Source organism: Siphateles boraxobius, unplaced genomic scaffold, assembly GCF_051911475.1.
Source record: "Siphateles boraxobius isolate OS27281-9 unplaced genomic scaffold, OSU_SipBor_1 9, whole genome shotgun sequence".
NCBI lineage: Eukaryota > Metazoa > Chordata > Actinopteri > Cypriniformes > Leuciscidae > Siphateles > Siphateles boraxobius.
In genome coordinates this window covers 10,283,913-10,307,254 of record NW_027509219.1, presented here as the reverse complement: position 1 = coordinate 10,307,254, position 23,342 = coordinate 10,283,913, and the positions used below count along the sequence as shown (strand labels likewise).

General features: G+C 37.2%; 1 protein-coding gene across 7 annotated transcripts in view; it reads right to left on the bottom strand.

Annotated features, from left to right (window-relative positions):
* Positions 1 to 23,342, bottom strand: part of LOC143732008 (solute carrier family 12 member 5-like) — a 138,860-nt gene that overhangs the window by 17,639 nt on the left and 97,879 nt on the right. For 2 of the 7 annotated variants that reach the window (XM_077222633.1, XM_077222629.1), the window contains exons 14-26: positions 19,509 to 19,607; positions 19,066 to 19,185; positions 17,896 to 18,000; positions 17,595 to 17,763; positions 17,200 to 17,395; positions 13,723 to 13,892; positions 9,707 to 9,838; positions 9,516 to 9,623; positions 8,991 to 9,116; positions 8,414 to 8,628; positions 6,162 to 6,176; positions 5,858 to 5,991; positions 5,507 to 5,717 (exon numbers count right to left, since the gene is read on the bottom strand). In XM_077222633.1, the coding sequence (XP_077078748.1) occupies positions 5,626 to 5,717; positions 5,858 to 5,991; positions 6,162 to 6,176; positions 8,414 to 8,628; positions 8,991 to 9,116; positions 9,516 to 9,623; positions 9,707 to 9,838; positions 13,723 to 13,892; positions 17,200 to 17,395; positions 17,595 to 17,763; positions 17,896 to 18,000; positions 19,066 to 19,185; positions 19,509 to 19,607 (1,681 nt within the window). In that variant the 3' untranslated portion in view covers positions 5,507 to 5,625. Of the gene's footprint in view, positions 1 to 1,536; positions 5,718 to 5,857; positions 5,992 to 6,161; positions 6,177 to 8,394; positions 8,629 to 8,990; positions 9,117 to 9,515; positions 9,624 to 9,706; positions 9,839 to 13,722; positions 13,893 to 17,199; positions 17,396 to 17,594; positions 17,764 to 17,895; positions 18,001 to 19,065; positions 19,186 to 19,508; positions 19,608 to 23,342 lie in introns of those variants that run through there. The other 5 variants (XM_077222631.1, XM_077222634.1, XR_013201038.1 and 2 more) reach the window with 5 other exon arrangements.

Below are 23,342 nucleotides of genomic sequence, written 5' to 3'. Positions count from 1 at the left end.
CGTCTTTAACCATTGCACTCGTGTCTCGCGTGTTGCGTCTTGCACATGAAACGGAATTCTAAAAATCATCTCTAGACCTTGCACTTTTTATGTTCTACTGACCGGCTTCTTGCGTTTTTTAAAATGAACTTTGAGGGGCCATTCAATCAGAACGAGTTTATTAATTTCACATCTTTACTTTTCCATTGTTTTTCAATGTAAAGACGTGCTAGGCGGATGTGTTTGACCGTGTCTTTTGCAGCATCTCTTGCATGACGCGGCGTTCTAAAAACGCGGCGCTCAAGTTAAAACAATTGAACTTTTTCAAAAAACGCGTCTATAGAACTTGCGTCTTTTTCTGCTCCACTGACCTGCTTCTCTTGTTTTTAACAGAAAAAACGAGTTCTGTGTGAACCGGCCCTAAAGGTGTTTACTTCAGGTTCCCTTCAAGAGTGCTCCACAGCGAGGACATAAAAATAAAAGAATAAAAATACCAACAAATGAGATTGAATGTAGATATGTGAAAAAGAAACACTAACTTTGAATTTTCACAGTGCTCATTTCTAGTTATGCTTTGGCCAATTTGGGGTGACTTTAGAGTTTACTGCCCCTTTCAAGGGAAGATAAGGAACGACATGCTATACGACACAAAGTTTATGAGACTTCTTTATGTCTGCAGCCTTCGGGAAGGATAAGACGAATCTGATAAAATGATATCGAAAAGCCCTTTGCATCGATGTGAATTCAATTCAGATAGTCTATGCTCCATGATGAACGGGACTTCAGACTTCATTGTCATCCGCAGAGAAAAACCTCTGTTATCCGACAGCCAATATGGCTTAATCACGACATGGTCCCGGTATGTTTTTCTTTGCATGACTTTAAATAACGTGGAAAGATCTCATAAAACTGCAAGTCACCCTGCAGATACGGAAGCTCTGATTTCAATCTATAATACCTATACCACTATAAACAATTCAGTAGAAAGTCATTTTAGATCCTCAAAGAACTTACTAAACTGTAATTGCATAGGACTCCAAAGAAGCAAAACTCGTCTTTTGTGTTGTAAATTCTAACGTACGGTACAGCAATGCAAAAGTTCCTTCAGATAAGATTATCATTTTAGAACAGAGGCAATAAACTTGGAAGAATTATGATAGGTATAGCACTTATTACGTACTTTGCAATTTCTGTTTCGAATAAAAAAAAAAGATCAGTTGAGCATAACTAGAATACTGATAAAGAAAATGTACTTAGCTATAATTCAAATTCTTTTTGCAAACAAGTTAAAGATCACTTCTATGAACTTATAGACCACAACCTTTGCACACTACCTTTCTAATACAAGTTTGAACTTTGACATGACAACAAATGAGGAAAGATGAGGTATGTTTGAATAGTATAAGGACAGACTGGCGGTGACATTTCGAGTCGGTTTGCCTGTCTGAGTTGTAACCCTGTAAAACATTTATTATTTTATGTCAATAAACTAATTTGGGTGTCTGAATGTAAATACACTTTAGATTTAAATGCAAAAAACATCTATAAATATTGCAATTTTTTTCTGTCGTTTTTTCCCCCCTCAGTCTTATGTTTTGGGGGAGTGCAATATTATATTTACATTTTTAATGAAGGTAGCAGCAAACTCAGCACAATTTGATTTTAAAGTTTAAAACATACATTTAGTTATTTTCCTTTTTAGGTCTCACAGTTACACAAGACGATAGTTTACTAGTCTATTCAGTAATCGAATATAATTTTTTCATCATTGCAATTTTACAAAAAAAATACCACACATGAACTAAATAATATGCTCGTGCTCGTGAATTGAACAGTATGCATCATTCGCTCACAGATGCTGCTTAAATGTAGCAAATTAGTGTCGTCTTTACAAATGTAAAAATAAACAAAAATGTCAGACATTCATGACAAACATTAGACATGAGTTTAAAATACTATGCAGTTAAAATATGCTTTTGTACACAAATTTGATTGGGTGAAAAAGTATGATTTCATTAGAATAAAACTGCATCTGGTTTACAAAGTAACTGGTAATGTCAGACACATGAGGCTGTATGTTATGATGCCGTGACCCAGCACTGTCCTTTTCTATATGAAAATGCAAAGATTGGTTCGTTTTTTGCTAAAAATGTTTTTCCTCTCATATGGCACGATTTCTATTTTGTGATTTGGCAAGAGATGTACATATACCATGTTTTCCCATGATTACAATCGATCAAAAATTGCTGAATGAATAAATAATTTTCTTTGTAAATAAATATTTGAAATATAAATACTAATCCTTTTCTATTTACATTCCCTTAAGATATATGTAATTCTACTATTAAATGCGATTATTCAGGATTATATCTTTATATGGAATATTTGAACTGTATATGGGTTTTCAATTCTGTTTAGACTCTCTCCACAGTATGTACACATGTGTAACTGAGCAATATATAATTCATGTCTGCTGATGATATTTTTCCATTTCATGGATCAAGTGAACATATTTGGGAAAGGAATATATCCATCAAACCTCCAATATTATAAAATCTACTCCAGTACAAACACACAAACACACACACACACACACACACACACACACACACACACACACACATACACACATACACACATACACACACACACACACGCGTGGTCCAGCCCTCTCATATTGTACAGTATATGACTCTTAAAAGGCTGATGTAGTCAGAGGACATGCAGATGGTCAAGGGCAAAGCTGATAGTCATTGATCCAGTAGTGCTTACATTAAACACGGCTCACATTAAACCCTGGTCAATTCTGTCCTTGGTGTAAAAACGCACCTCAGACAATTACGTGGTACACTGGAAGACTCGTTTTCAACAAAGAAAGATTCTACTATATTTACCCTATGATGAACAATGAAACAATGGAGTGATAGTAAAGGAACAAAATGTAAAGCCTAAAGAGGCAATCACAATAGATTTTGAGATTCATTCACTTTCATTTATATGCAAACAAACATGAAAGAATGATGATCATTTGGTAGTCTTTGAGCTGCCTATTCAAATAGCTATACAATGTTTGACCAATAGAGGTTTTAAAGGGGTCATGACATGAAAAATCAAATTTGCCTCGATCTTTTGACATGTAAGAGGTCTGTTTATTAAAAGATACTGCAAATTACACAGCTTAAAATGTCCTCCTCATTATAAACAAAACATTTATTTAATTAAGGTCCAAAAACAGCTTGTTCTGATATTGGGATCTGTGATGTTACACTGGCAAACATTTGCATATGACTGCCTCCAGAGCAAGACATCGACCATTAGCTTTACATCATTGTACCATAGGCCCCGCCCACTGGCATTCAGTCACTTAACAGCTGACATTTGCCCATGATGGATGTGAGCATCCCATCAAAAGCAAATAGAACCCATTATAATCACTGCCGCTGTCATTATAATCACAGACTTCTGAAGGATCAGTGTCGGAAACAATTGGATGGTTTATTTTAATGGTATCGGAGGATTATGTTTGCTCTGAGCATTTCTTTTGTAAACGAGGCACAGCGTAATGGAGAGTTCGCAGATAAACTTTCATTGACAGATGAAGTAATCAGCTGTATTGAATCTGATAGCAGCTGTATCACAAACCGTAAGTAAATGACTTCATAACGTTTTGTCTATAAATTACGGTTTCAAAACACTAACTTACGTGCAATAGTGAGTGGGAGTTAAAGGGTTAGTCCACCCAAAAATGAAAATTAAGTCATTAATTACTCACCCCCATGCTGTACCAACCCCGTAAGACCTTCGTTCATCTTCGGAACACAAATGAAGATATTTTTGATTAAATCTGAGAGGTGGATCACTGCTACATAGGCTGCCAGAGGGAATGAAACTTGACGGCCCAGAAAGCCATTAAAGAACATGTTTAAATATTCCATGTGCCTACAGTGGCTCAACTATAAGTTTATCAAGCGACGAGACTACTTTTTTTCCGAAAAAAACCCCATAAATAACGACTTTATTCGACTATTCCTTTTCTTCCTTGTGGGCCTGAGACGAGAGTTCAAGAGATTTCCACGACGCGTGCGCGAGAACTGAGAAGAGGACGTTCTTCTTCTAATACTTCTTGTTCAGTTCTCGCGCATGCGTCGTGGAAATCTCTTGAACTCTCGTCTCAGGCCCACAAGGAAGAAAAGGAATAGTCGAATAAAGTCGTTATTTATGTTTTTTTTTTCGGAAAAAAAGTATTCTCGTCGCTTGATAAACTTATAGTTGAGCCACTATAGGCACATGGAATATTTAAACATGTTCTTTAATGACTTTCTGGGCCGTCAAGTTTCATTCCCTCTGGCAGCCTATGTAGCAGTGATCCACCTCTCAGATTTAATCAAAAATATCTTCATTTGTGTTTCGAAGATGAACGAAGGTCTTACGGGGTTGGTACAGCATGGGGGTGAGTAATTAATGACTTAATTTTCATTTTTGGGTGAACTAACCCTTTAATACCGTTTCCTATGCAGTGACGTTAGCCAATCATAACAGAGTGGTAGTTTACTTACAAGCTTTAAAGGAGCCGCCCCTTAAAAACTGATCATTTCAAACAGAGGGTCAGAATGAGGGTTGAATTTGCACGAAAATAACTTTATTAACATTATAAGTGAACCTCAAGGAACATATTAAAATAAAATATAACAAAAATCCATGTCATGATCCCTTTAAATTTAATATTGCCATTAAACCGTGGAGGAACATTTTAGTTTGGGAATCTATATAAACTATCATTCAAAAGTTTGGGGTTGGTAATAAAAAATAAAAAAAAGATATTAATACTTTTATACAGCAAGGACACATAAAACTGAACAAAAGTGACCTTTACCTTGTTACAAAAATAAATGCTGTCATTTTGAACTATTCATCAAAAAATCCTTTAAATCTTAAGCAGTACAGCTGTTTTCAACATCGATAATAATAAGCAGCAAATCAGCATATTTCACTGTTTTGACCAAATTAATTAAGCCTGTGTGAGCATAAGAGACTTCTTTAAAAAACATTAAGAAACCTTATCGACCCCAAACTTCTGAATAGAAGTCTAGCCTAATACAAGTTTAGATGAAAGACACACTTTAAAAGAAGCTGATTGTTTGTAATGGGCACTGAAAACCTTTCAACATTTAAAATTGACTGTTTTTTTAGGTCCACCCAAAATAAAGTTTCGCATGCTTAAAATCTAGTATGACTGTCCCTTAAAAGTGTTTTGTTAAGACATATAATATTAGATAAAGTTTAGATGGATCAGAGCATTTGGTGGGGTGTCACTGGAGAACATGGGCTTTTGGAAATGAGTCAGAATATAGTAACAAAGACCAACTCAATCATTTACTGATCTGTGTGTGATGTACACTGTTGACTTTATGAGGTGAGAATGAAGCCAATAAGAGGAAGATAGAGTGATTGATTGAAGGATAAAACTTAATAACATGGAAGTAGTGACATCTACTAAGCTGGTGTCTTTTTAGACTATGTAGTGCAAAGTCATCTGATATGTGCTGGGGCGTTATTGCTCATGGTGTAGGTAGGGGTTACTGGGACGTTCCGTTTATGCAGTGAGGGACGAGAGGTGAGGAATATTTGGTGGTTGAGCTGAGCCCCTCAAGAGTAGATGGTTATGACCTCACGTCCACCTCCACGCACGAGCAGGACTCTGTTGAGACCTTCAGTCAAGACCTCGAGGAACTCCATGTCTGTGTGTCTGAAGTTAAGTGGCAAACTTTGACATTTACACGAGAGCAGTCCCTGTAATACACAAGCAGGAAGTAACTTCACTGTAAAAAAGTTTTAAGTCAAATAGACAGATGATTTTTTTAAGAGGAAAAAAGGATACAGTTTTCTTCTCCCTTGCGGTTCCTCGGTGGTCCAGGCATGTTTAGCAGGACAAGTTTAGCTTCTTGCGACTTCTTCACAATGACCTCGTTGAGCCTCTGCGCGTGGTGCATGTGCCTGACATTCGCGTGATTCCTGTATAGCACATCATATGAAGAGCATTGCAAAAACTTTTTTGTGTGCATGTGAGGTTGATATTACAACATTTTTAGCATATTTCCCCTGATCAGAGAGATATAAAGCATACAACAAATGTGAAGGAATCAATTGAAGTAGCATTAGTGTTATCTTGAAAGTGTACTCACAGGTTCTCCCATTCCCTGAGGCATGAGCAAAGGGAAATAACAGTGAACAACCCAGTGAACAGAGAAATACAGGAACACAGCACAAATTCAACCGCATTGAGAACGTAATTAAACAACCTCAATGACTTTTTTTAACCGTAACCACAAAGGTAAGGATGCACCATTATATTTATCGGACAATTATTGATCAAAAACCATCGGCATGTCGAGTGTCAACTTGAAAAAGTCAGGTGGAAGCATGTTGGTGGCTCTTGTATGTGTTCGGTATAAACCATTGTGTCGTGTTTCACTGTTTTTTTTTAGCATCAGGCGTAAAGAACAACAGTCTAACCATCACTGTTTTGTAATCTGAAGTGACAAGAGCGAAGCACTTTAAACGCATGCAAATTCTCTAATAATGATGGAAGTGTTTGTGTTTCAAAGTAGAGTTTAACATATTGCTGCTGTTTATGGAAGCTTCCCAGGAAGCAATAGCTGTCATTTCATAGTCTCGGTTAACTATATACCCGATATAGTCCGGCTATGAGCAACCAACTTCTAGCCAAAATAACCTTGAATACAGTTACATGTTGTTTTTGTTAAAATAACTTGTATGTTTTATCATGTAAGGAAAGTCAACCGTGATTACAAGGTGTGTGGTTTCATTTCTTTGACATGTTCTATGCAATGCAAAATTGCTTGCTGGGTTGTTTCCGCCACAAAATAAAACATTTTAAAAGATAATTGCAACTTTTTATCTCACAATTACGAGTTTACATCTCGCAATTCTGAGTATTTTTCTCAAAGGGAGATATGAACTCCCAATTGCCAGAAATAAAGTCAGAATTGCGTGATATACAGTCGCAATTGCGTGTTATAAAGTCAGCATTGCGAGATATAAACTCACAATTATGACTTATTTTTCCAGAATTGTGAGATATAAAGATGCAGCTATAAAGTCCAATTTTGAGAAAAAAAAGACTTTTGAGAGAAAAATGACTTTTTTCTCTGAATTGCAAGTTTATATCTCACAATTCTGACTTTATAACTCGCAATTGAAACTTTATATCACGCAATTCTGACTTTATAACTCGCAATTGCGAGTTTATATCAGGCAAATCTGACTTTTCCTCGCAATTTTGACTTTATAACACACAATTCTGAGATAAAAAGTCAGAATTGCGAGATGTAAACTTACAATTCTGACTTTTTTCTTGCAATTGCCAGATTAAAAGTCACAATTACCTTATTTATTTTTTATTCTGTGGAGGAAACAAGCTTCCATAGCTGTTTGCTGCAAATATGCAAGTAAAAAACATAATATTTTTTACGTTTAAAACATATTTGTGGCGAACAGGACAAGGCCGATGGACGTGAGTGAACGGCGCGAGACCGGTGGCGTGAGTGATAATGAATGACACCTGTGAGACGCACCGGTCTCGCATCTCTCACTGAGGAGAGGAAGCATAAAAGAGGAGCGATGATTGTGAAGAGCGAGAGAGGACAGGCCTGATTTTATGTTGTGTTGTTTCTGTTTTGTGTAGCCAGCAGTCGTCTGCGAGGGGCTGCTGGCAGACTTTTGGTTTTGTATTTTGTTTTATTTTAAAAATTAAAGTCTTTGAATGTTCGCCGGTTCCCGCCTCCTTATTCGCCGAATCTTAAACATTGTTACAATATTAATAAAACATATTTATCTATAGTTAATGTGAATGTATATATTTATATTTCTTTAATGAACAAACATATATATACACGTTTTAATTAAATCGATTTTAATTATTAAAAATGTTTATATTTTAAATTATAAATGTAATTATTAATTAAATTATTTAAAATTATACTATTTATTATTATTAATATTTTTCTTTCATTATGTCTTCTATTGCAGTCTTGTTATGCATCCAACTAACAGGATCGATGAACGAAATTATTAAATGTTAGTGATCTTGAACACAGCTTTTGTAACTCTTTGTGGAGTTGTAAATTGAGTTTTGTCAAATAAAAGTGTCAAAACAAGGAACTGGTGCTCCATAGACACATGTTCCATAAGACAGATATCTTAATTAGCATGGGTCTATAGTTTTTATTATTATTATTGTTACTAAACCTCTATGCAAAGGTTTGACTAACATCTCGCTCACTATTCACTCAACTAATAGAATTATACAATGATTGAGTGAATATTTCCTTTTTTACTCAAAACTCATTTTTGATTAATTTAATATAGCTGACACAATATACACTTAGTAGAGACCGTCATTCTCTTGACTCACGGTTTCATGTTGAACATATCCTTTATGCTTTCAGGGTTGGCCACTGCTGGGTTACTGGTCTTCTCCATTTCGTCTGTCCAGGTCATCTGCACCTCCTCTCCGGGGCTCATGGCCGCTGGGGTGGGAGCGGTAGGGGAGGTGGGGCTAGTGGGGGTGGGAGTGGCATTTTTGCCCTGAATGAGTTGAACCTGTCGAGGACGGGAGAGACGGACAGACTAAGAGAAAGGTAAAAAGAATGAGAGGGTACAGAGGGATGAAACAAAAATTAAAAAGTGAGAATTGACGCTTTTCCGGTAACCTTGTTTTCAGAAGGATAAAGAAAAAAGAGAGAGGGCGAGAAATGCACTGCCAGGGTGTTAACAGAAGAGAACGATTTTCTAGTAGATAATGACTGAGGAAGAAAGAGAATGGCAAAAATAGAATGTGATGAAGAGATGCTATCTTCGTGGCTGATAGGTCCGTGTTATCATCGAATCGGCCTGAAGGAAAGGCGTGATTAGCACAACTGGAAAACAAGCACAAAGTCACACACTTGATGGACAAATGCACAGAGACAAAACTGAGAGACAGCAGCTACCTCCTCCTCGGGTTTCTCTTCGCCACCTCCTGTCACGGACTCCTCCGCGATGCTCCTCTGGGGGTGCAGGTTTGAAGGGTTCTTTCGCCGTATAGAGCCACGGGACACATCTGTGATGCTCTGAATCTGAAGAGACAACATCAGCGCTGTTAGACTGATTCACACGACTAAATGTTGATGTCTGTTAGAATGAACCTAAAAAATAAGTGTGCTTAACAGTATTGATTGTGCACTTGTAGTGCACTTCAATTCTTAAAAGTGTATTTTTACTTGCAGATATTATAATAAAAAGAACTTAAGTGTACTTAAGTACATGTTTGGTAACACTTTATATTATTAGATTTATGTGTCCTTATTATACGTTACATGCAGTTAGTAATAACTATAAGTTCTGCATAGTTAAATTTTTTACATGAATTTAAACCATAACAATTTAATTTAATTGCAAGTATGCAACATTTTTAAAAGTATGCTAAAGTGTACTTATTTTTCACATGGGAAGACTCTGTTCTTTGACTTGGATACCTCTCTCTCACGCTCGTTCTTGGTAAGATGCATCTCCTTGAGGATTTGCGATCGCTGCTCCATCACCAGGGTCTTTTCGTAAGTGTAGGCTGAAATGTCGCCGTCATGCTTGAATTAAATGAAAGAACAGGTTAGAATGATGGTTTACAGTATCAACTCATGTGTGTGAAGGAAGCGTGTTTGTTTCTCACCATTTCAACCACCTCAACCTCAGCATCAAAGCGCAGGTGATAGAGGAATGTCATCAGGTCTTTCTTCATCTGAATGCTGTTGTCATCCATCTGAGCCACAGTGAAGATGCGCATCTTGCACTTCCTCCACACCTACAGTTGAACCACAGTTAATGTCCAGGGCTGTGTTTATCAAAAGCATTTTGAGCTAAGTTGATCGTAGAGACCATTGGTGCTAATGTTTTTAAGATTTACTTAGGCTTACGACGCTTTTGACAAATGCAGCCCTGCTTAGCAATCGAGTCAGTATTTCTCATTCAAAGACATGAACTGAATGTGTTCTCAGTTTCAATCCCTAGTGAGCGGCCTCATAGACAGCTATTGATTTAAAGTACTGAAATTAAACCTTAACTGCAACACTTTAAATAACCACGTTAATGTTCCGCCACTCCACATACATAATGCACATGATGAGAGACTCGACACAATTCACACAGTGATTTCTATGGTGTTTGACATTGACATATTAAAGGGTTAGTTCACCCAAAAATAAAAATTAAGTCATTAATTACTCACCCCCATGCTGTACCAACCCCGTAAGACCTTCGTTCATCTTCGGAACACAAATGAAGATATTTTTGATTAAATCTGAGAGGTGGATCACTGCTACATAGGCTGCCAGAGGGAATGAAACTTGACGGCCCAGAAAGTCATTAAAGAACATGTTTAAATATTCCATGTGCCTACAGTGGCTCAACTATAAGTTTATCAAGCGACGAGACTACTTTTTTCCCGAAAAAAAAAACATAATAACGACTTTATTCGACTATTCCTTTTCATTCCTTGTGGGCCTGAGACGAGAGTTCAAGAGATTTCCACGACGCATGCGCGAGAACTGAACAAGAAGTATTAGAAGAAGAACGTTCTCTTCTCAGTTCTCGCGCATGCGTCGTGGAAATCTCTTGAACTCTCGTCTCAGGCCCACAAGGAAGAAAAGGAATAGTCGAATAAAGTCGTTATTATGTTTTTTTTTTCGGGAAAAAAGTATTCTCGTCGCTTGATAAACTTATAGTTGAGCCACTGTAGGCACATGGAATATTTAAACATTTTCTTTAATGACTTTCTGGGCCGTCAAGTTTCATTCCCTCTGGCAGCCTATGTAGCAGTGATCCACCTCTCAGATTTAATCAAAAATATCTTCATTTGTGTTCTGAAGATGAACGAAGGTCTTACGGGGTTGGTACAGCATGGGGGTGAGTAATTAATGACTTAATTTTCATTTTTGGGTGAACTAACCCTTTAAGCTAATAGTTAGAAACTTTGACAAGCACAACAAATATTGGGTGAAATATAGTTTGTCTATTTAGATGGAACTGTTTTTATTAATATTTTTCAGTATTGAATAAAATATAATGTTACATATTTAAACATTTTTAAAAATTTAAATTTAAAAATGTCAATGCCATCTCCATTTTAAATAAAATAAATATGTTGTTAAAGGAGCATTGCGTAAGTTCTGAAATTTCTATACGTTACTGACACCAGTGGCCGTTAGAGAAACTGCAGCCAGTCTCATGCTCGTTCTCGTTCTCGCAGCAACCTCAGACGGCTCATCGAGATTCACCAGCATGTTTACAGAGGTAAGAAAAGTTACAGTACTGTAAGGTTATTGTTTGACAAACCATATTTTAGTAAAATTTTGCAGTGCTACTTTATACTATCAACTGAAGTCTACTTCTAAACGTTTTGTAACACTACACTGTAACATACACTCCCGACACTCACAGACCTCTTATTTTGACTATTGTAGAGTAACGCTAAATTATATAACTGAGTTGAAGACGTTATGCTTATTTTTAGATTGTACTACTATACTATTTGTAGAATAGCAATAACATTATGGTAAGGTAAAGGAACCCTAACCTTGATGTATGAACTTGTCATACTTTATTTTCATTCAGAATACCACATGAACTTTTGCACTAAAAACACTTGTCATTTTCATCCGTGAGTGTCTGGATTGTGCTGGAGGCTGGTCGCTTCTTTCCATCCGCAGAGTCCATTTGATACACTAACGTTACTGCTAGCGATTGCCGCTGCTTACTAATTGCTGCCGTATGGATGTAGGCCCAAGTAGACGAGAATGTGCATGACGTTAAATTTTGTGAATTTTCGTGCCAATTCGAACCAGAATCCTCCCCACACAATTGAGCCTACAGGCTGATAGAGGCAACCGTGGTGGACATTAAGGTGTCATTCTTTCTATTCCATTATGGTTGGCTCATAAATGTACAAATGAAAACTCTATCTTAACGATTTTTTTAAGTAAAAAGCTACACATAGCCCTTTTAACTAATTTTAATAACTCTGCCCACCATTGCTCATTCAATTTATCCTTTAGTACAAGCATTTTATTTCTATTTACATTACTTTATATTTAAACTTTCCAAAGTTTGCGGTCAGTGACAGTTTTTTAAAGAAAGTTATACTTTAATTCAGCAAGGATATATCAAATTGATCAAAAGTGACAGTAAAGAAATTTTTAACAATACAAAAGTAAAAAAAAATCCTGAAAAATATTAAGCGGCAAAACTGCTTTAAACATTGATAATAATGTTTCTTGAGTACCAACACATTGTATTAGATTGATTTCTGAAGGATCAAGTGACACTGAAGACGGGTTTAATGATGGTTTAAAATCAGCTTTGCCATCACAGATTTATAATGGATTTAGATTTAGAAAATTTATAATTTTTAAGATTTATAAAAAATATAATTGCCATCATCAATTTATAATTTATATTTTTATGTTAAATATTATGTATAATATTATGTTATTTTAAAATGTTAATAATATTTCACAAAATCCAGTTTTTACTGTATTTTTGATCAAATACATACAGCCTTGGTGAGCAGAAGAGACTTATTTTTTTGAATGGTAGTGTATACATTTTGACTGATATTTTTGTAGCACATACAATTTACACTCATGTAAATATCAACTGCCATTAAAAACTGTAATTGTGCTTGTTGCATGGCATTGTGGGATTGCTGTCGGTGAGAAGAATGTATGTAATGCTGCTTTAGATTCTATCTAACAGATCTTAAGTCCCTTTTTACAATATGTAATATAAGTATCTGGTGTCCCCAGAATATGTCTGTGTAGTTTCAGCTCAAAATAACCCACTCAAAATAACCCACAGGTCATTCATTATAGCATTTTTATTTGCCCCTGTTTGGTTGTGAGTAAAAACACACTGTCTCGTGTGTACCTTTAAATGCAAATGTTCTGCTGCTCCCCGCCCCCTTTCCAGAAGAGGGCTGAGCCTTTACAGCTCGTGCTTCGAGTACTCCGGCAACAACAAAATTGGAGAATCTCACACAGCCAAAATGTCAGAAATGATCAGTACCGGTGTTCTGCCTTACAGTATACAGAGACTCAGGAAGAAGTTTAGAATTATGAATTTATGTAGTTGTTGTGGAGTTAACTTTATTCAACTTATCGATTAGCATGTTTACAGGTGCTCATGTGGGAACTTTAGTAGGATGTTGTTATCGACCCATCTTTCAGAATCAACTTTTGTGCAAATCCAGCGCAGCCTTGCTTTCATTCCTATTTAAAATCTATGATGGCGCTGCTTTGAATAAGGTCTAAAGGGCAGATCGTCACCAGTCATGGGCGGGGCTTGTCCTCATTTAGGAGGATTATGTGGAGTGGGTGGGTTTTTACCATTACAGGCTGGTTGTTTACACACACTGTGCACACGTATCAGTGTTCAAACACCATTTAAAATTGAATTTTGCATAATAGGTCCCCTTTAAATGCAGCACACTGTAATTGCTGCCTTCAATTTTGAAAAGCCTTGGAGTTGGTTGGACGCCTCTGATGCCTAAAATGCTGTTTAGGTAAGGAGAGTTTTGATCAGAGCTGTACCGTTCTTGTCCACAATCAAGCTACTATTATCTACAAACAATAATAAATCCATCATTGTTCTGAACACTCTGCCAAAATGATATATGTATGTGTGTTTGTGTACCTTGTGCTGGCGCAGAAGAAAGGGAAGGAGCATGAGCATGCCTCCGTCATGGACAATCCACCACACGTCAATGTAGCCCTCGGTGAAACGCTCTCCATTTGACGGATATGCAGAGATGTTTTTCGGCACCAGCAAGGCCAACTGAGCTGCGGTGGTCTCCCTAACAATCTCTGTGGGGAAAAAAGAGAGCAATATAGTCAAACACACTTGTTTGTGTGGTCATACATACGGCTGCACAAAAAAAAGAAAGAAAAACAATTCATTTTTCTGATGAAAATTGCAATTGCGATGAAAAATGCGATTTAAAAAAAACAGGTTTGCTGTTCTTATTTGTAAGGCAGCACAATTTGACCAACATTTTGTGATCTTATATCTATATAATAATTCTATAATAATAATTGTTTTTTATTAAAATTACTAAATAAAATATAAAAACTACAATCAAAACAAATGAGAAATATTACATTGACAAATATTATTGACAGAAATGCATATTATAGTGACCCAAACTCAGAGCAGATGCAGAGATTTTTTGTGGAGCAGCTTTTACTGCAAACCGAGCCGCTCTAAGCCACTGCAAACAGCGGCAGATAATGATCTGCTCACCTGTAGAGATGGTTCTCACTGCAGAACATGAAATCCACGGGGTGGAGTCGGATCCAGATCCAACTCCTCCCACCTTACATATGCCTAAACCTACCCATCTCCGCCCCCTGATCCCTAAACCCACCCCTAATCCCTAAACCCGCCCCTAATCCTACCCATCTCCACCCCTTGGATCTTGATCCGACTCCTCCCCGTGGATCTCATGCACTGCATTGAGGTGCTACTGGACCTGTAAGGGACGGTCAACTTTTGATGCACATCAGAACTATATTCTTTGTTTTTACTCATTGTGATGGATGAATAAGGGAATTTGGCCTTTGTGTTTCCTCATATTTAAACTCCTGTGAAACAAGAAATCATGAAAAAATGAAAGCGTAAAAAAATATAGAAGTTTAAGTTTACTCTAAAGAAAATGTACTGAACTAAACATTTTTTTTTTACCAAAATATATATTCCACAAAATAATTTGGGCTCTAAAATTGCTAAATCAAAGCCATATGTCTTATCCAAATTGGAATTTGATATCACAAAAATAAAAGGTTTAACTATAAAAGGTTTTAAAGTACTGTTCTTATGGTAACTCAATGTCCAATTTCAAAACGGATTTCACAGGATGAATTTTGATTGTTTAAGCTTTTAAAAGATACCTTTTTTTAAGATTACTAAAAATACATGATAGGGAAAAACAGCAATACAAAAGGGCGCCAACTACTGGGACACTGACATTTAACAGGCTATGGTGACAATTGCAAATGACCACTTTTTACACTGTAACGCGCTTCACTCTGAAACATGCAGTGCATATATTTATTTAATCAAATCACATACTTTGTGATTATATTTACAATACCTAAGTAACCTTTATCATTCCTTATTATTGGTCATAAAAGGCAGTTCACAATTATCCCGTGTTAATTTAAGCAGTAAATCTAAGCTTACACAAAAGTCATAAAAGCATGGGTAAAAAGGTCATCAACCAGATATTAGAAATCTTTTCCAAGATTAAGACTGATTGATGACTGAAAGGAATGTAAACTCTCACTCTAAATTCAGTCTGAAACAGACAAATATACTCTTTTCCTATACAGTGCATCCTAATCCTTAACACTCTATATATAATCACTGTACAAGCATGTATCCAGTTTTCCCATAATCATTTGTTATTTTATAGTGTCTTGCCTATGTGTTAATCTAAACTCTTTAAATTAATGTTTTATTATTACTTTATCAAGATCGCATATAGACCATGTTTGGTATATATGAATTTCTATTTTAATTACCTGAATTATCATTTATGTTACAGTATATGTTGATACCTAACATATCTTTAATAGTTTCTCAATCAACACAAAATCTAGTTACATATGCAAAACACCATGCCCAAATACATAGGGTAGTAAAATAAACTTTCAGAGGGACAAGTTACAGTTGGCTCACTGAGTGACCTCGTCAGAAGTTAAAGTTCACCGTCCCAGTGAGGCTGCTCTCTGTTTGCTTCGGGTTATTTTACCCATGTATGTGTGATTTGTGTGTATGTGTTTGTTTAGATCACATCAGTTATGTGTTTGTGATTTAGTTCAATAAAAAAACGTGTGCACATTCAAGTGAGTTTGATTCTGGTCCCTGCTTGCCACTTTAACGATGCGATCACAGCTACATGCTCAGAAAAATAAATGTTTCTGTGGTCACGAAAAATCTCCTTTCTGAGAGTTGATAGACGATCAAGTCGAACGAGTGTTCGCTGGACGATCAGATTAATTAATTGTGATATTAAAGCTTCAGTAGGTAACTTCTGTAAACAAATATTTGTTAAAACTGTCATTATGTCCCGACAGTAGAATATGAGACAGATAATCTGTGAAAAAATCAAGCTCCTCTGGCTCCTCCCAGTGGTTCTATTGCCATTTGCAGAAATACACCACTCCCGGTCAGAAACAACCAATCAGAGCCAGGAGGACTGTCTTAGCAGTGTCAATCACGCTCATGAACGCACTGATCACACCCCTCTCTTGCACAGCGTAAGCGTGTACCGTCGTTCAAACTCAAATTTGCTGGTGTGCTGCAGCTGTGCTAATGGCGGAGAAACAACCTAAACCTGCTCATAAAACAAGGAGGTAAAAGGAAAAAGACTAATGACGATAAACAAGCGAAAAAGAAAGGATTAGACAGAGACCATTGTCAAAACTCTAACAGCATAACATGTAGATAAAATGTCACACACTGTGCTAAGCAACAATTGAAACCTGCTAATTCACTGGCTTGTCATGTTAGTGAAATAATGTACTAGCAAACCTTATCTGGCATTACATATCACTAGAATAATTACTTACATACTGTAACGTTATAGTTACTGTTAAATTAATGTTATCTTACTAGCTATTTATAAGTTATAGAAAGAGTGCAACGTTATAAAGTTACATGATTGCAAAATACATAATGATTTGAGGACCAAGTTTGTAGTCAATGTAAAGCATATTGTTGATGTTTCGTCCCTATTAGTGAATGTTCCATAACTGTTTATAATCCGCCGTCATCGGTGGTCCTGCTTACTAGCCTGCGCGTTCACGCATGGCAGGCTCCGCTGTGGGGGAGGAGCTGTGGGGGAGGAGCTGTGGAGGGAGGGCTGTAGCGCAGCAGAGAGCAAGGGGGTTGGATCTGTAAGTTGTGCTTGTTCAAATTTTCAGGCTAAGTCAACATTTTCTCTAAACTCTCTACTTCAGCTTTAATTACAGTAAGCAAAATAGAGTTTTTTCTATTAACTGATACATTATAACAAGTTATTTATGTTTCCCTTTTGAGCTAATTTGCAACACCTCACTATCCAAACTAACCCACCATATATGAAAATCCATGTCTAGACTTTAGTCTTACCAATGAAGTTTCTGCAATGGTGGTGGTCCTCAGCATGTTTCCAGTTCTTGGGGAAGCTGACCAGAACCGCATTGTGGCGGAGGCCACCTAGACCTCCAGCTTGGATCAGATGTGAGGTGGCGTCCCGCAGGTTAGAGGAGATCACTACCTGACTGAATCCCTTCACCTTCTCAATCTCCATCAGCTTCCTTAGGGACTGAGACAGATGGAGGTTATTATATTAGTACCAAGTACGAATGGCTCATTGCCTAGTGTGTGGCTTCAGGAGCTGTGTGTGTGGGGGGTGTGTGTGTGTGTGTGTGTGTGTGTGTGTGTGTGTGTGTGTGTGTGTGTGTGTGTGTGTGTGTGTGTGTGTGTGTGTGGGGGTGTGTGTGTGTGTGTGTGTGATTGCATACTTGGTCTGCTTTCTGTGCCTGTGGTTGGTTGTTTAAGTAGGTGCCCTCCACACACGCTCCTACGATGGTCAAGCCTTTGCCTGCTTTCAGCTGATTGGTCAGTGATAACAGTCGAGGTTGCTCCACGTTCTGCTCTCCATCCAAACCCATAAGAACAAGAATCTGGGGCCTGGAATATTTATAACATTTAGAATTTTGGTGAACATTTTAATTCATTCTCAATATTTTGGAATAATGCAGTTTGACATGTGATATACTGCATTTGTTGTGTTCACAGGCATATTACTGAACCGTCACTAACCTCCAGTTTTTAGTGTGAGGAGGACCTTGCTCCAGCCTCATCAGAGCATAGCGGGCGGCACTCAGAGATATGCCACGTATCCCATCGCCCCACTCTTTCTCTGCCCTACAAAGACGGAATACAAGGTCAATTGTCAATTTAGTGCTTTACAATTTAACCAAATTTAGCCAAAACCAAGGTGGGATTTAGTGTTGGAACTTGAACATTTTAATGTGTTCTATTGATCAATTCCAAATATTTAAATTTAAATCGAGCACGCCATTTGATAAAACATTTTTGTTTGGATCGGGGCTTCAAACTAGGGACTTAATTTATAACTTTGTAAAATGAGATATTAAATATGTTTAACACAACAATTTGATTATTTTTTTATTCAGCTTTTTCTGAGATTAGCGATTTCTAAGATTTTTTAATTATATTTACATCAGTTGTTAAAAAAATAAATAAATAAAGGTGGATACATTTAATATTATTAATAAACATTGCTGTCAACCTAATCAAATTACAGTATTGTTAGTATTTTTATTTCTGAAGGATCATGTGACACCGAAGACTGGAGTAATGATGCTGAAAATTTAGCTTTGCGATCATAGGATTAAATTAAATTTTAAATATATTAAAACAGAAAACAGTAATAATTGCAATAATATTTCACAAAATTACTGTTTTAATGTATTTAACATAAGCACAAGTTTATAAAAACAATAATAAATCTTATCAACCCCAAACATTTAAACGTTAGTGTAAATACTAGATCATATTTTAATCATTTACTTTGGCTTTATACATTATAACAGACAATATAAATCTCAAACTGTACTAAAGGGTGTTCATACATTACATGAAAATAAAGTTACATGTTACATTACATGTTAGAACTGATCTTATTTGGAAGGCCAAAGGTTAAAAATAACTGGATTAGGTAAAAATCATTAATCCGTGTCTTCCACTAATAATCATCTAAATTACAGTATATACATTTAATGTGAATAATTACTCAGCCACATTTGTCAGGCCTTTAAATAAATCCTCTAGCAAAAAAACAAAACAAAAAAAACTGTACAGACAATAATGCATTTTCTGCCAAGAGAGAGATTGATTTAGGTTGTTTGAAAATCATTAGTTTTTTTTTCCGTCGCTTCCCCTTGAGGCTCATTTAGATTCGCTTACCCGCAGAATTCGATGTACTTATAGATGCAGCCGGCGATCACCATGGCAATGATGGCGTAGTACCAGGAGCAGAGGAACATCAGGGTAAGACACAAGCTCATGCCCAAGAGTGACAAAGCCCTGGAGAAAGATCATAGTCTATCTCATTCTCATTTGTCCAGTTTGCAATTGCTCAAAGTTACATGAATTTTGGTGTCAGCTGTGTTTACACTAATTACGATAACTGCCACAGGTGAATATATTATTAGAGGTGGAAGGACTTAATTATGTGGTGTGATGTCTGTAGCCTTCACTTTAACATTTAACATTAAAGATTTCGAAAGACTAGACTTTTAACATTCATCCCCTCAAACCAATCATTTAGTAAATAAACATACTTTCTGTCACTGACGTAAAACCTAAGGGAGCAGGAGTTTGTGTGTGTTTGTGTTGTAATTATGTACCAGTGGTAGAATTTAAAGCGTGGCCTCCAGTTCGGGGTCCTGAGGAGAGTCTGCAGCGCACAGGCCAGGTTTACAAACATGTAGCACATGAGAAAGAACCTGTGGGGGAAACAGAGCAAAACTCTATATGTAAAATTGAGAAAATACTTCCCCTTGGAAGTTTTTATGCTTTGTTTTGCAGCATTGAACCAATCATTTACTTACGGACTTAAAATATATTTCTGTTTATCAATGGCAAGTAATTTTGTCAACTTAACATGAACATAAGTTGCGTTGTTTCTGCACCATGCGTGAGTATCATTGGTTTTGCTATTTCACAAGCTAAGATATGCTGTTGTTGTAATGTTAGCTATAATAACAGGACAGTTTTGAGTGTCATTGTTTGTGTGGAGCTGGTAATGTGACGACTAACAAACGATTCTTGCTTGCTTGTGTGCTGTGTGTTCCTTGTCGTTCATTCATCATCTTTGCTTTATTTTTTGTGAAGCATTAGTGCTTCCCTTCAGCTATAAGAAAGAGACATTATGCATTTTGGGGTGGAGAAATGAAGGGAGGGTGTGTGTTTATTCGGGTTGATTTCAAATATCAACAGTGTTTCTCAGAAATCGCTTACTGCACCTTTAAGGAAACTGTTAGTTGTGACTGTTAGTGAGAGCTCTCAGAACTCATTATAAGAGAGCTCAGTCATTCTAATTTAAATTTCAACAATTTCCCTGTGCCAGTGTCTCACAGTAGGAGGCTTGGTCTTGATCCACTGGAGTAAAACACATCTTCTTGCAACTAAAAGAAGATTATGTAATAGTTTTTGGCATGTGTTTGTTAGTGGCATTCCATTTGAGATATTCAATAAACAAATCTTGCACCATTTTTATCTCCTCAATAAAAACCGTACAGAATTCTTTTGTTATTTGTGACGTTGTGTACAGTTCACATTGTTGAACAAAACACTCAAGCATAGTCAAGTTCCTCTTCAGTCGGTCAGTCGACGCCACGTCGAGACCAACGAATAGGAATCTCGCTTAAAGAGGCCAATCTACTTCGAGTCAAACTAAACGAGCCAATGCACATTGGCATGCAATCATTTGCAACAGCTGCTCTGCCACGCATCGCGGGTATATAACGAACAGCAGGTGCGATTGCACTACAGCTTTTTGCTGAGGAGCCGAGCCGATAAGCTGGCTGCCCCGGCGGGCTGCGGCAGATGTGGCGACGGGATGTGGCGTCTCCGTTCCCTCCTTCAGGGAACGAGGGTTACTATATTTAACCGAGACGTTCCTCTTCAGTCGGGTCAGTCGATGCCATGTCGAGACCGACGAATAGGAATCCCTACCAAAGGGCCACAACTGTTGACCTCATCCAGCGGCCTGTGCAAGCCTATTGCCGCTTTTTTGCCTGGAAGGACGATAGGAGAGATACACAGAGTATACCTGTCACTGTTGTTCCGTGATAACCCATACAGTGAGATTATTGGATAACACTGGGAAGCGTGCCCTTTCTGATAGGAAGAAGAATGCTGCGGAACCCACATTCTTCAGGAGTTATGTGGAGATATACATATAGACAAGCCCGAAGGTTGTACTGCATACGAAATAATGGGTGACTTAGCCTAAGGGAAAGACACAAGCTTCCGTTTAGGAGCAGCCGTGGAAGAATACACATATGTGACCCCGCCTGTGAACCCCCGGCTAAAGTCGAAGAATCTAATTATGAGTAAAAGAGCGTCAAAGTAGTCATAGCCATAAAAATGACAAAAATAGGTCATGTGTGTTTATTGCTGTAAATGATAGATTCTACCAAGGGTTTTTAGATGCAATACTCGAATTTTCATTTATACCATGATAAATAATAAAATTAATGATTTTATTGACACTACGTTATACTTTTGCACAAAAAAAAAATACCGGACGTGGGCTTCCTAAACATTTCAATCGTCTCTGGGTTTATTTTTTGGCGTAACAACACCTGCTGATTCTTATATCATTCAGTTCAGGAACTTCTTTTCTACTTATTTTCTATTAGAAAGAGTAAACAGACCTTAATATCAATCCGCACGAGCGGCAATCAGGTCAAAACAATGAAAAAAAAAATGCGACTTAAGCCTGGTTCAGATGTCTGAGGAGATTGTTTTGTGTCATCGCCAAACATTTAAGAACAGCTTATTTGTTTTGTAGCTCAGTATTCTGCCAATAATATTAATGTTATTTTAAGGACATTTTAGGCCTGCTAAGTGTCAATAATATAATTCGTTTGCTGGATGGTAAATTGCTGAGTTGTTTTGACATCTGACATGGCAGCACCGAAGCATGAGCAGTAATGTAAAATAGCTGATTGCTAACAGCTTGTTAGATATTAATCTCGGTGGAATTGCCCCAAATTATGATTTAACCGGTTTGATAGTGGATTATTTTCTGGAGGATGATGGTGATGATGAACAGGACACATTCTTTGACAAAACTGACGAGGAATTTGACGGTAAGTTTTTGTCATTATTTTTTTTATGCTGAATATGTAACGTTAACATACTGTCAGTGTTCAGCCAATGTAATGCTAACACAGAATTCATCCTGTGATGCAAAAATAGTGGATTTAAATGTTTATTACATTTGTTGATTGGGATTGAGTCAGTTAAAATTAATTACGTTTATGACATAATGTTTATTTGTTTGATTACACTCTGAATTGAAGCCATGGCCATATCCACAACTTACCTGTTTCTTGTCTCTATGCCCTCCCCTCAATTAATCAGATCCAGTCTGATATTTTCACATAAAATGCTTCATTATCCATTTTAAATGTGGATTTAAAATGGATAACCCCCTCTCCCTGCATGTTTAGGTCTCCATTTAGGTCTCTTACTTTGAATTGAAACAATTCTCCTTGTTTTTTCAGGCAGTGACCAACATGATGATGAAGACGAGCCAGTTTTGGTGGTTGAACCCCAAGCCATTAGTCTGATATTATATTTTCACTGATATTTCATTTTACTAATAAAGTTATACAAATCATTCAACTGAATTGACATGGTAATTGTTGCTACAATCAAGCTCTTCTGGTACTACTATTCTGTTTTTATGCTTTTAGCTTTTTGGACATGCGCATCATAATAAATTGGCCTGTTTTACAAAACTTTAAGAATTTTCCCATAAATGTGTCATATATCACTAAAAATGGGAGAATCTCAGCTTTAATGTGGTATATGGCACATATGGAGGATAATTATGGATCAAATGTGTTGCAGTTTTAAAAATAAGTTTTTTTTAAATTGGAATTTCTCAAAAACATGATTTTCTGAGCCCGAAATTCAGCAAATCTTTGACATAGCCTTACTCAGTCAATATTAAAGATATCAAGGTTATATTTTCACAGAATGTTCTTTACATTATGTAGGATGATTTTATGTAGAAAACAGTGAATCACAAAAAAATGACTTTAGCTGGATTTTCACAGCCAGGGTCACATATGGGATCCCTGCAGGGTCACACATGTGGTACCCAGGCTAGAGCCGGGTCTCAAGGATTCAGCGGATAGAGGCCTGGCGCCGCACACTCCGCCACGTCCGGGCCGAGGGTGTGGGAGGACTCAACAGGTTTTTCACACTGGAGTAATAAGGGTGCACAGTTGGGTGCAGCAAGCCAACAGAGCTGGGACTCTCAGTGCTTCTACCTGTTTAGGGTGAGAACACGGGAGGAGACTAGCTCTACACGTAGGCTATAATATCTAGCAAACGTGTTATGTGTCGCCCAGCAGCAGGATGCAACGCCTCTCGTGGAGTGAGCATGCAACCTGAGTGGGCAGGGCGCACCTTGTGCTTGGTAAGCCAAGGCGATGGGGAGG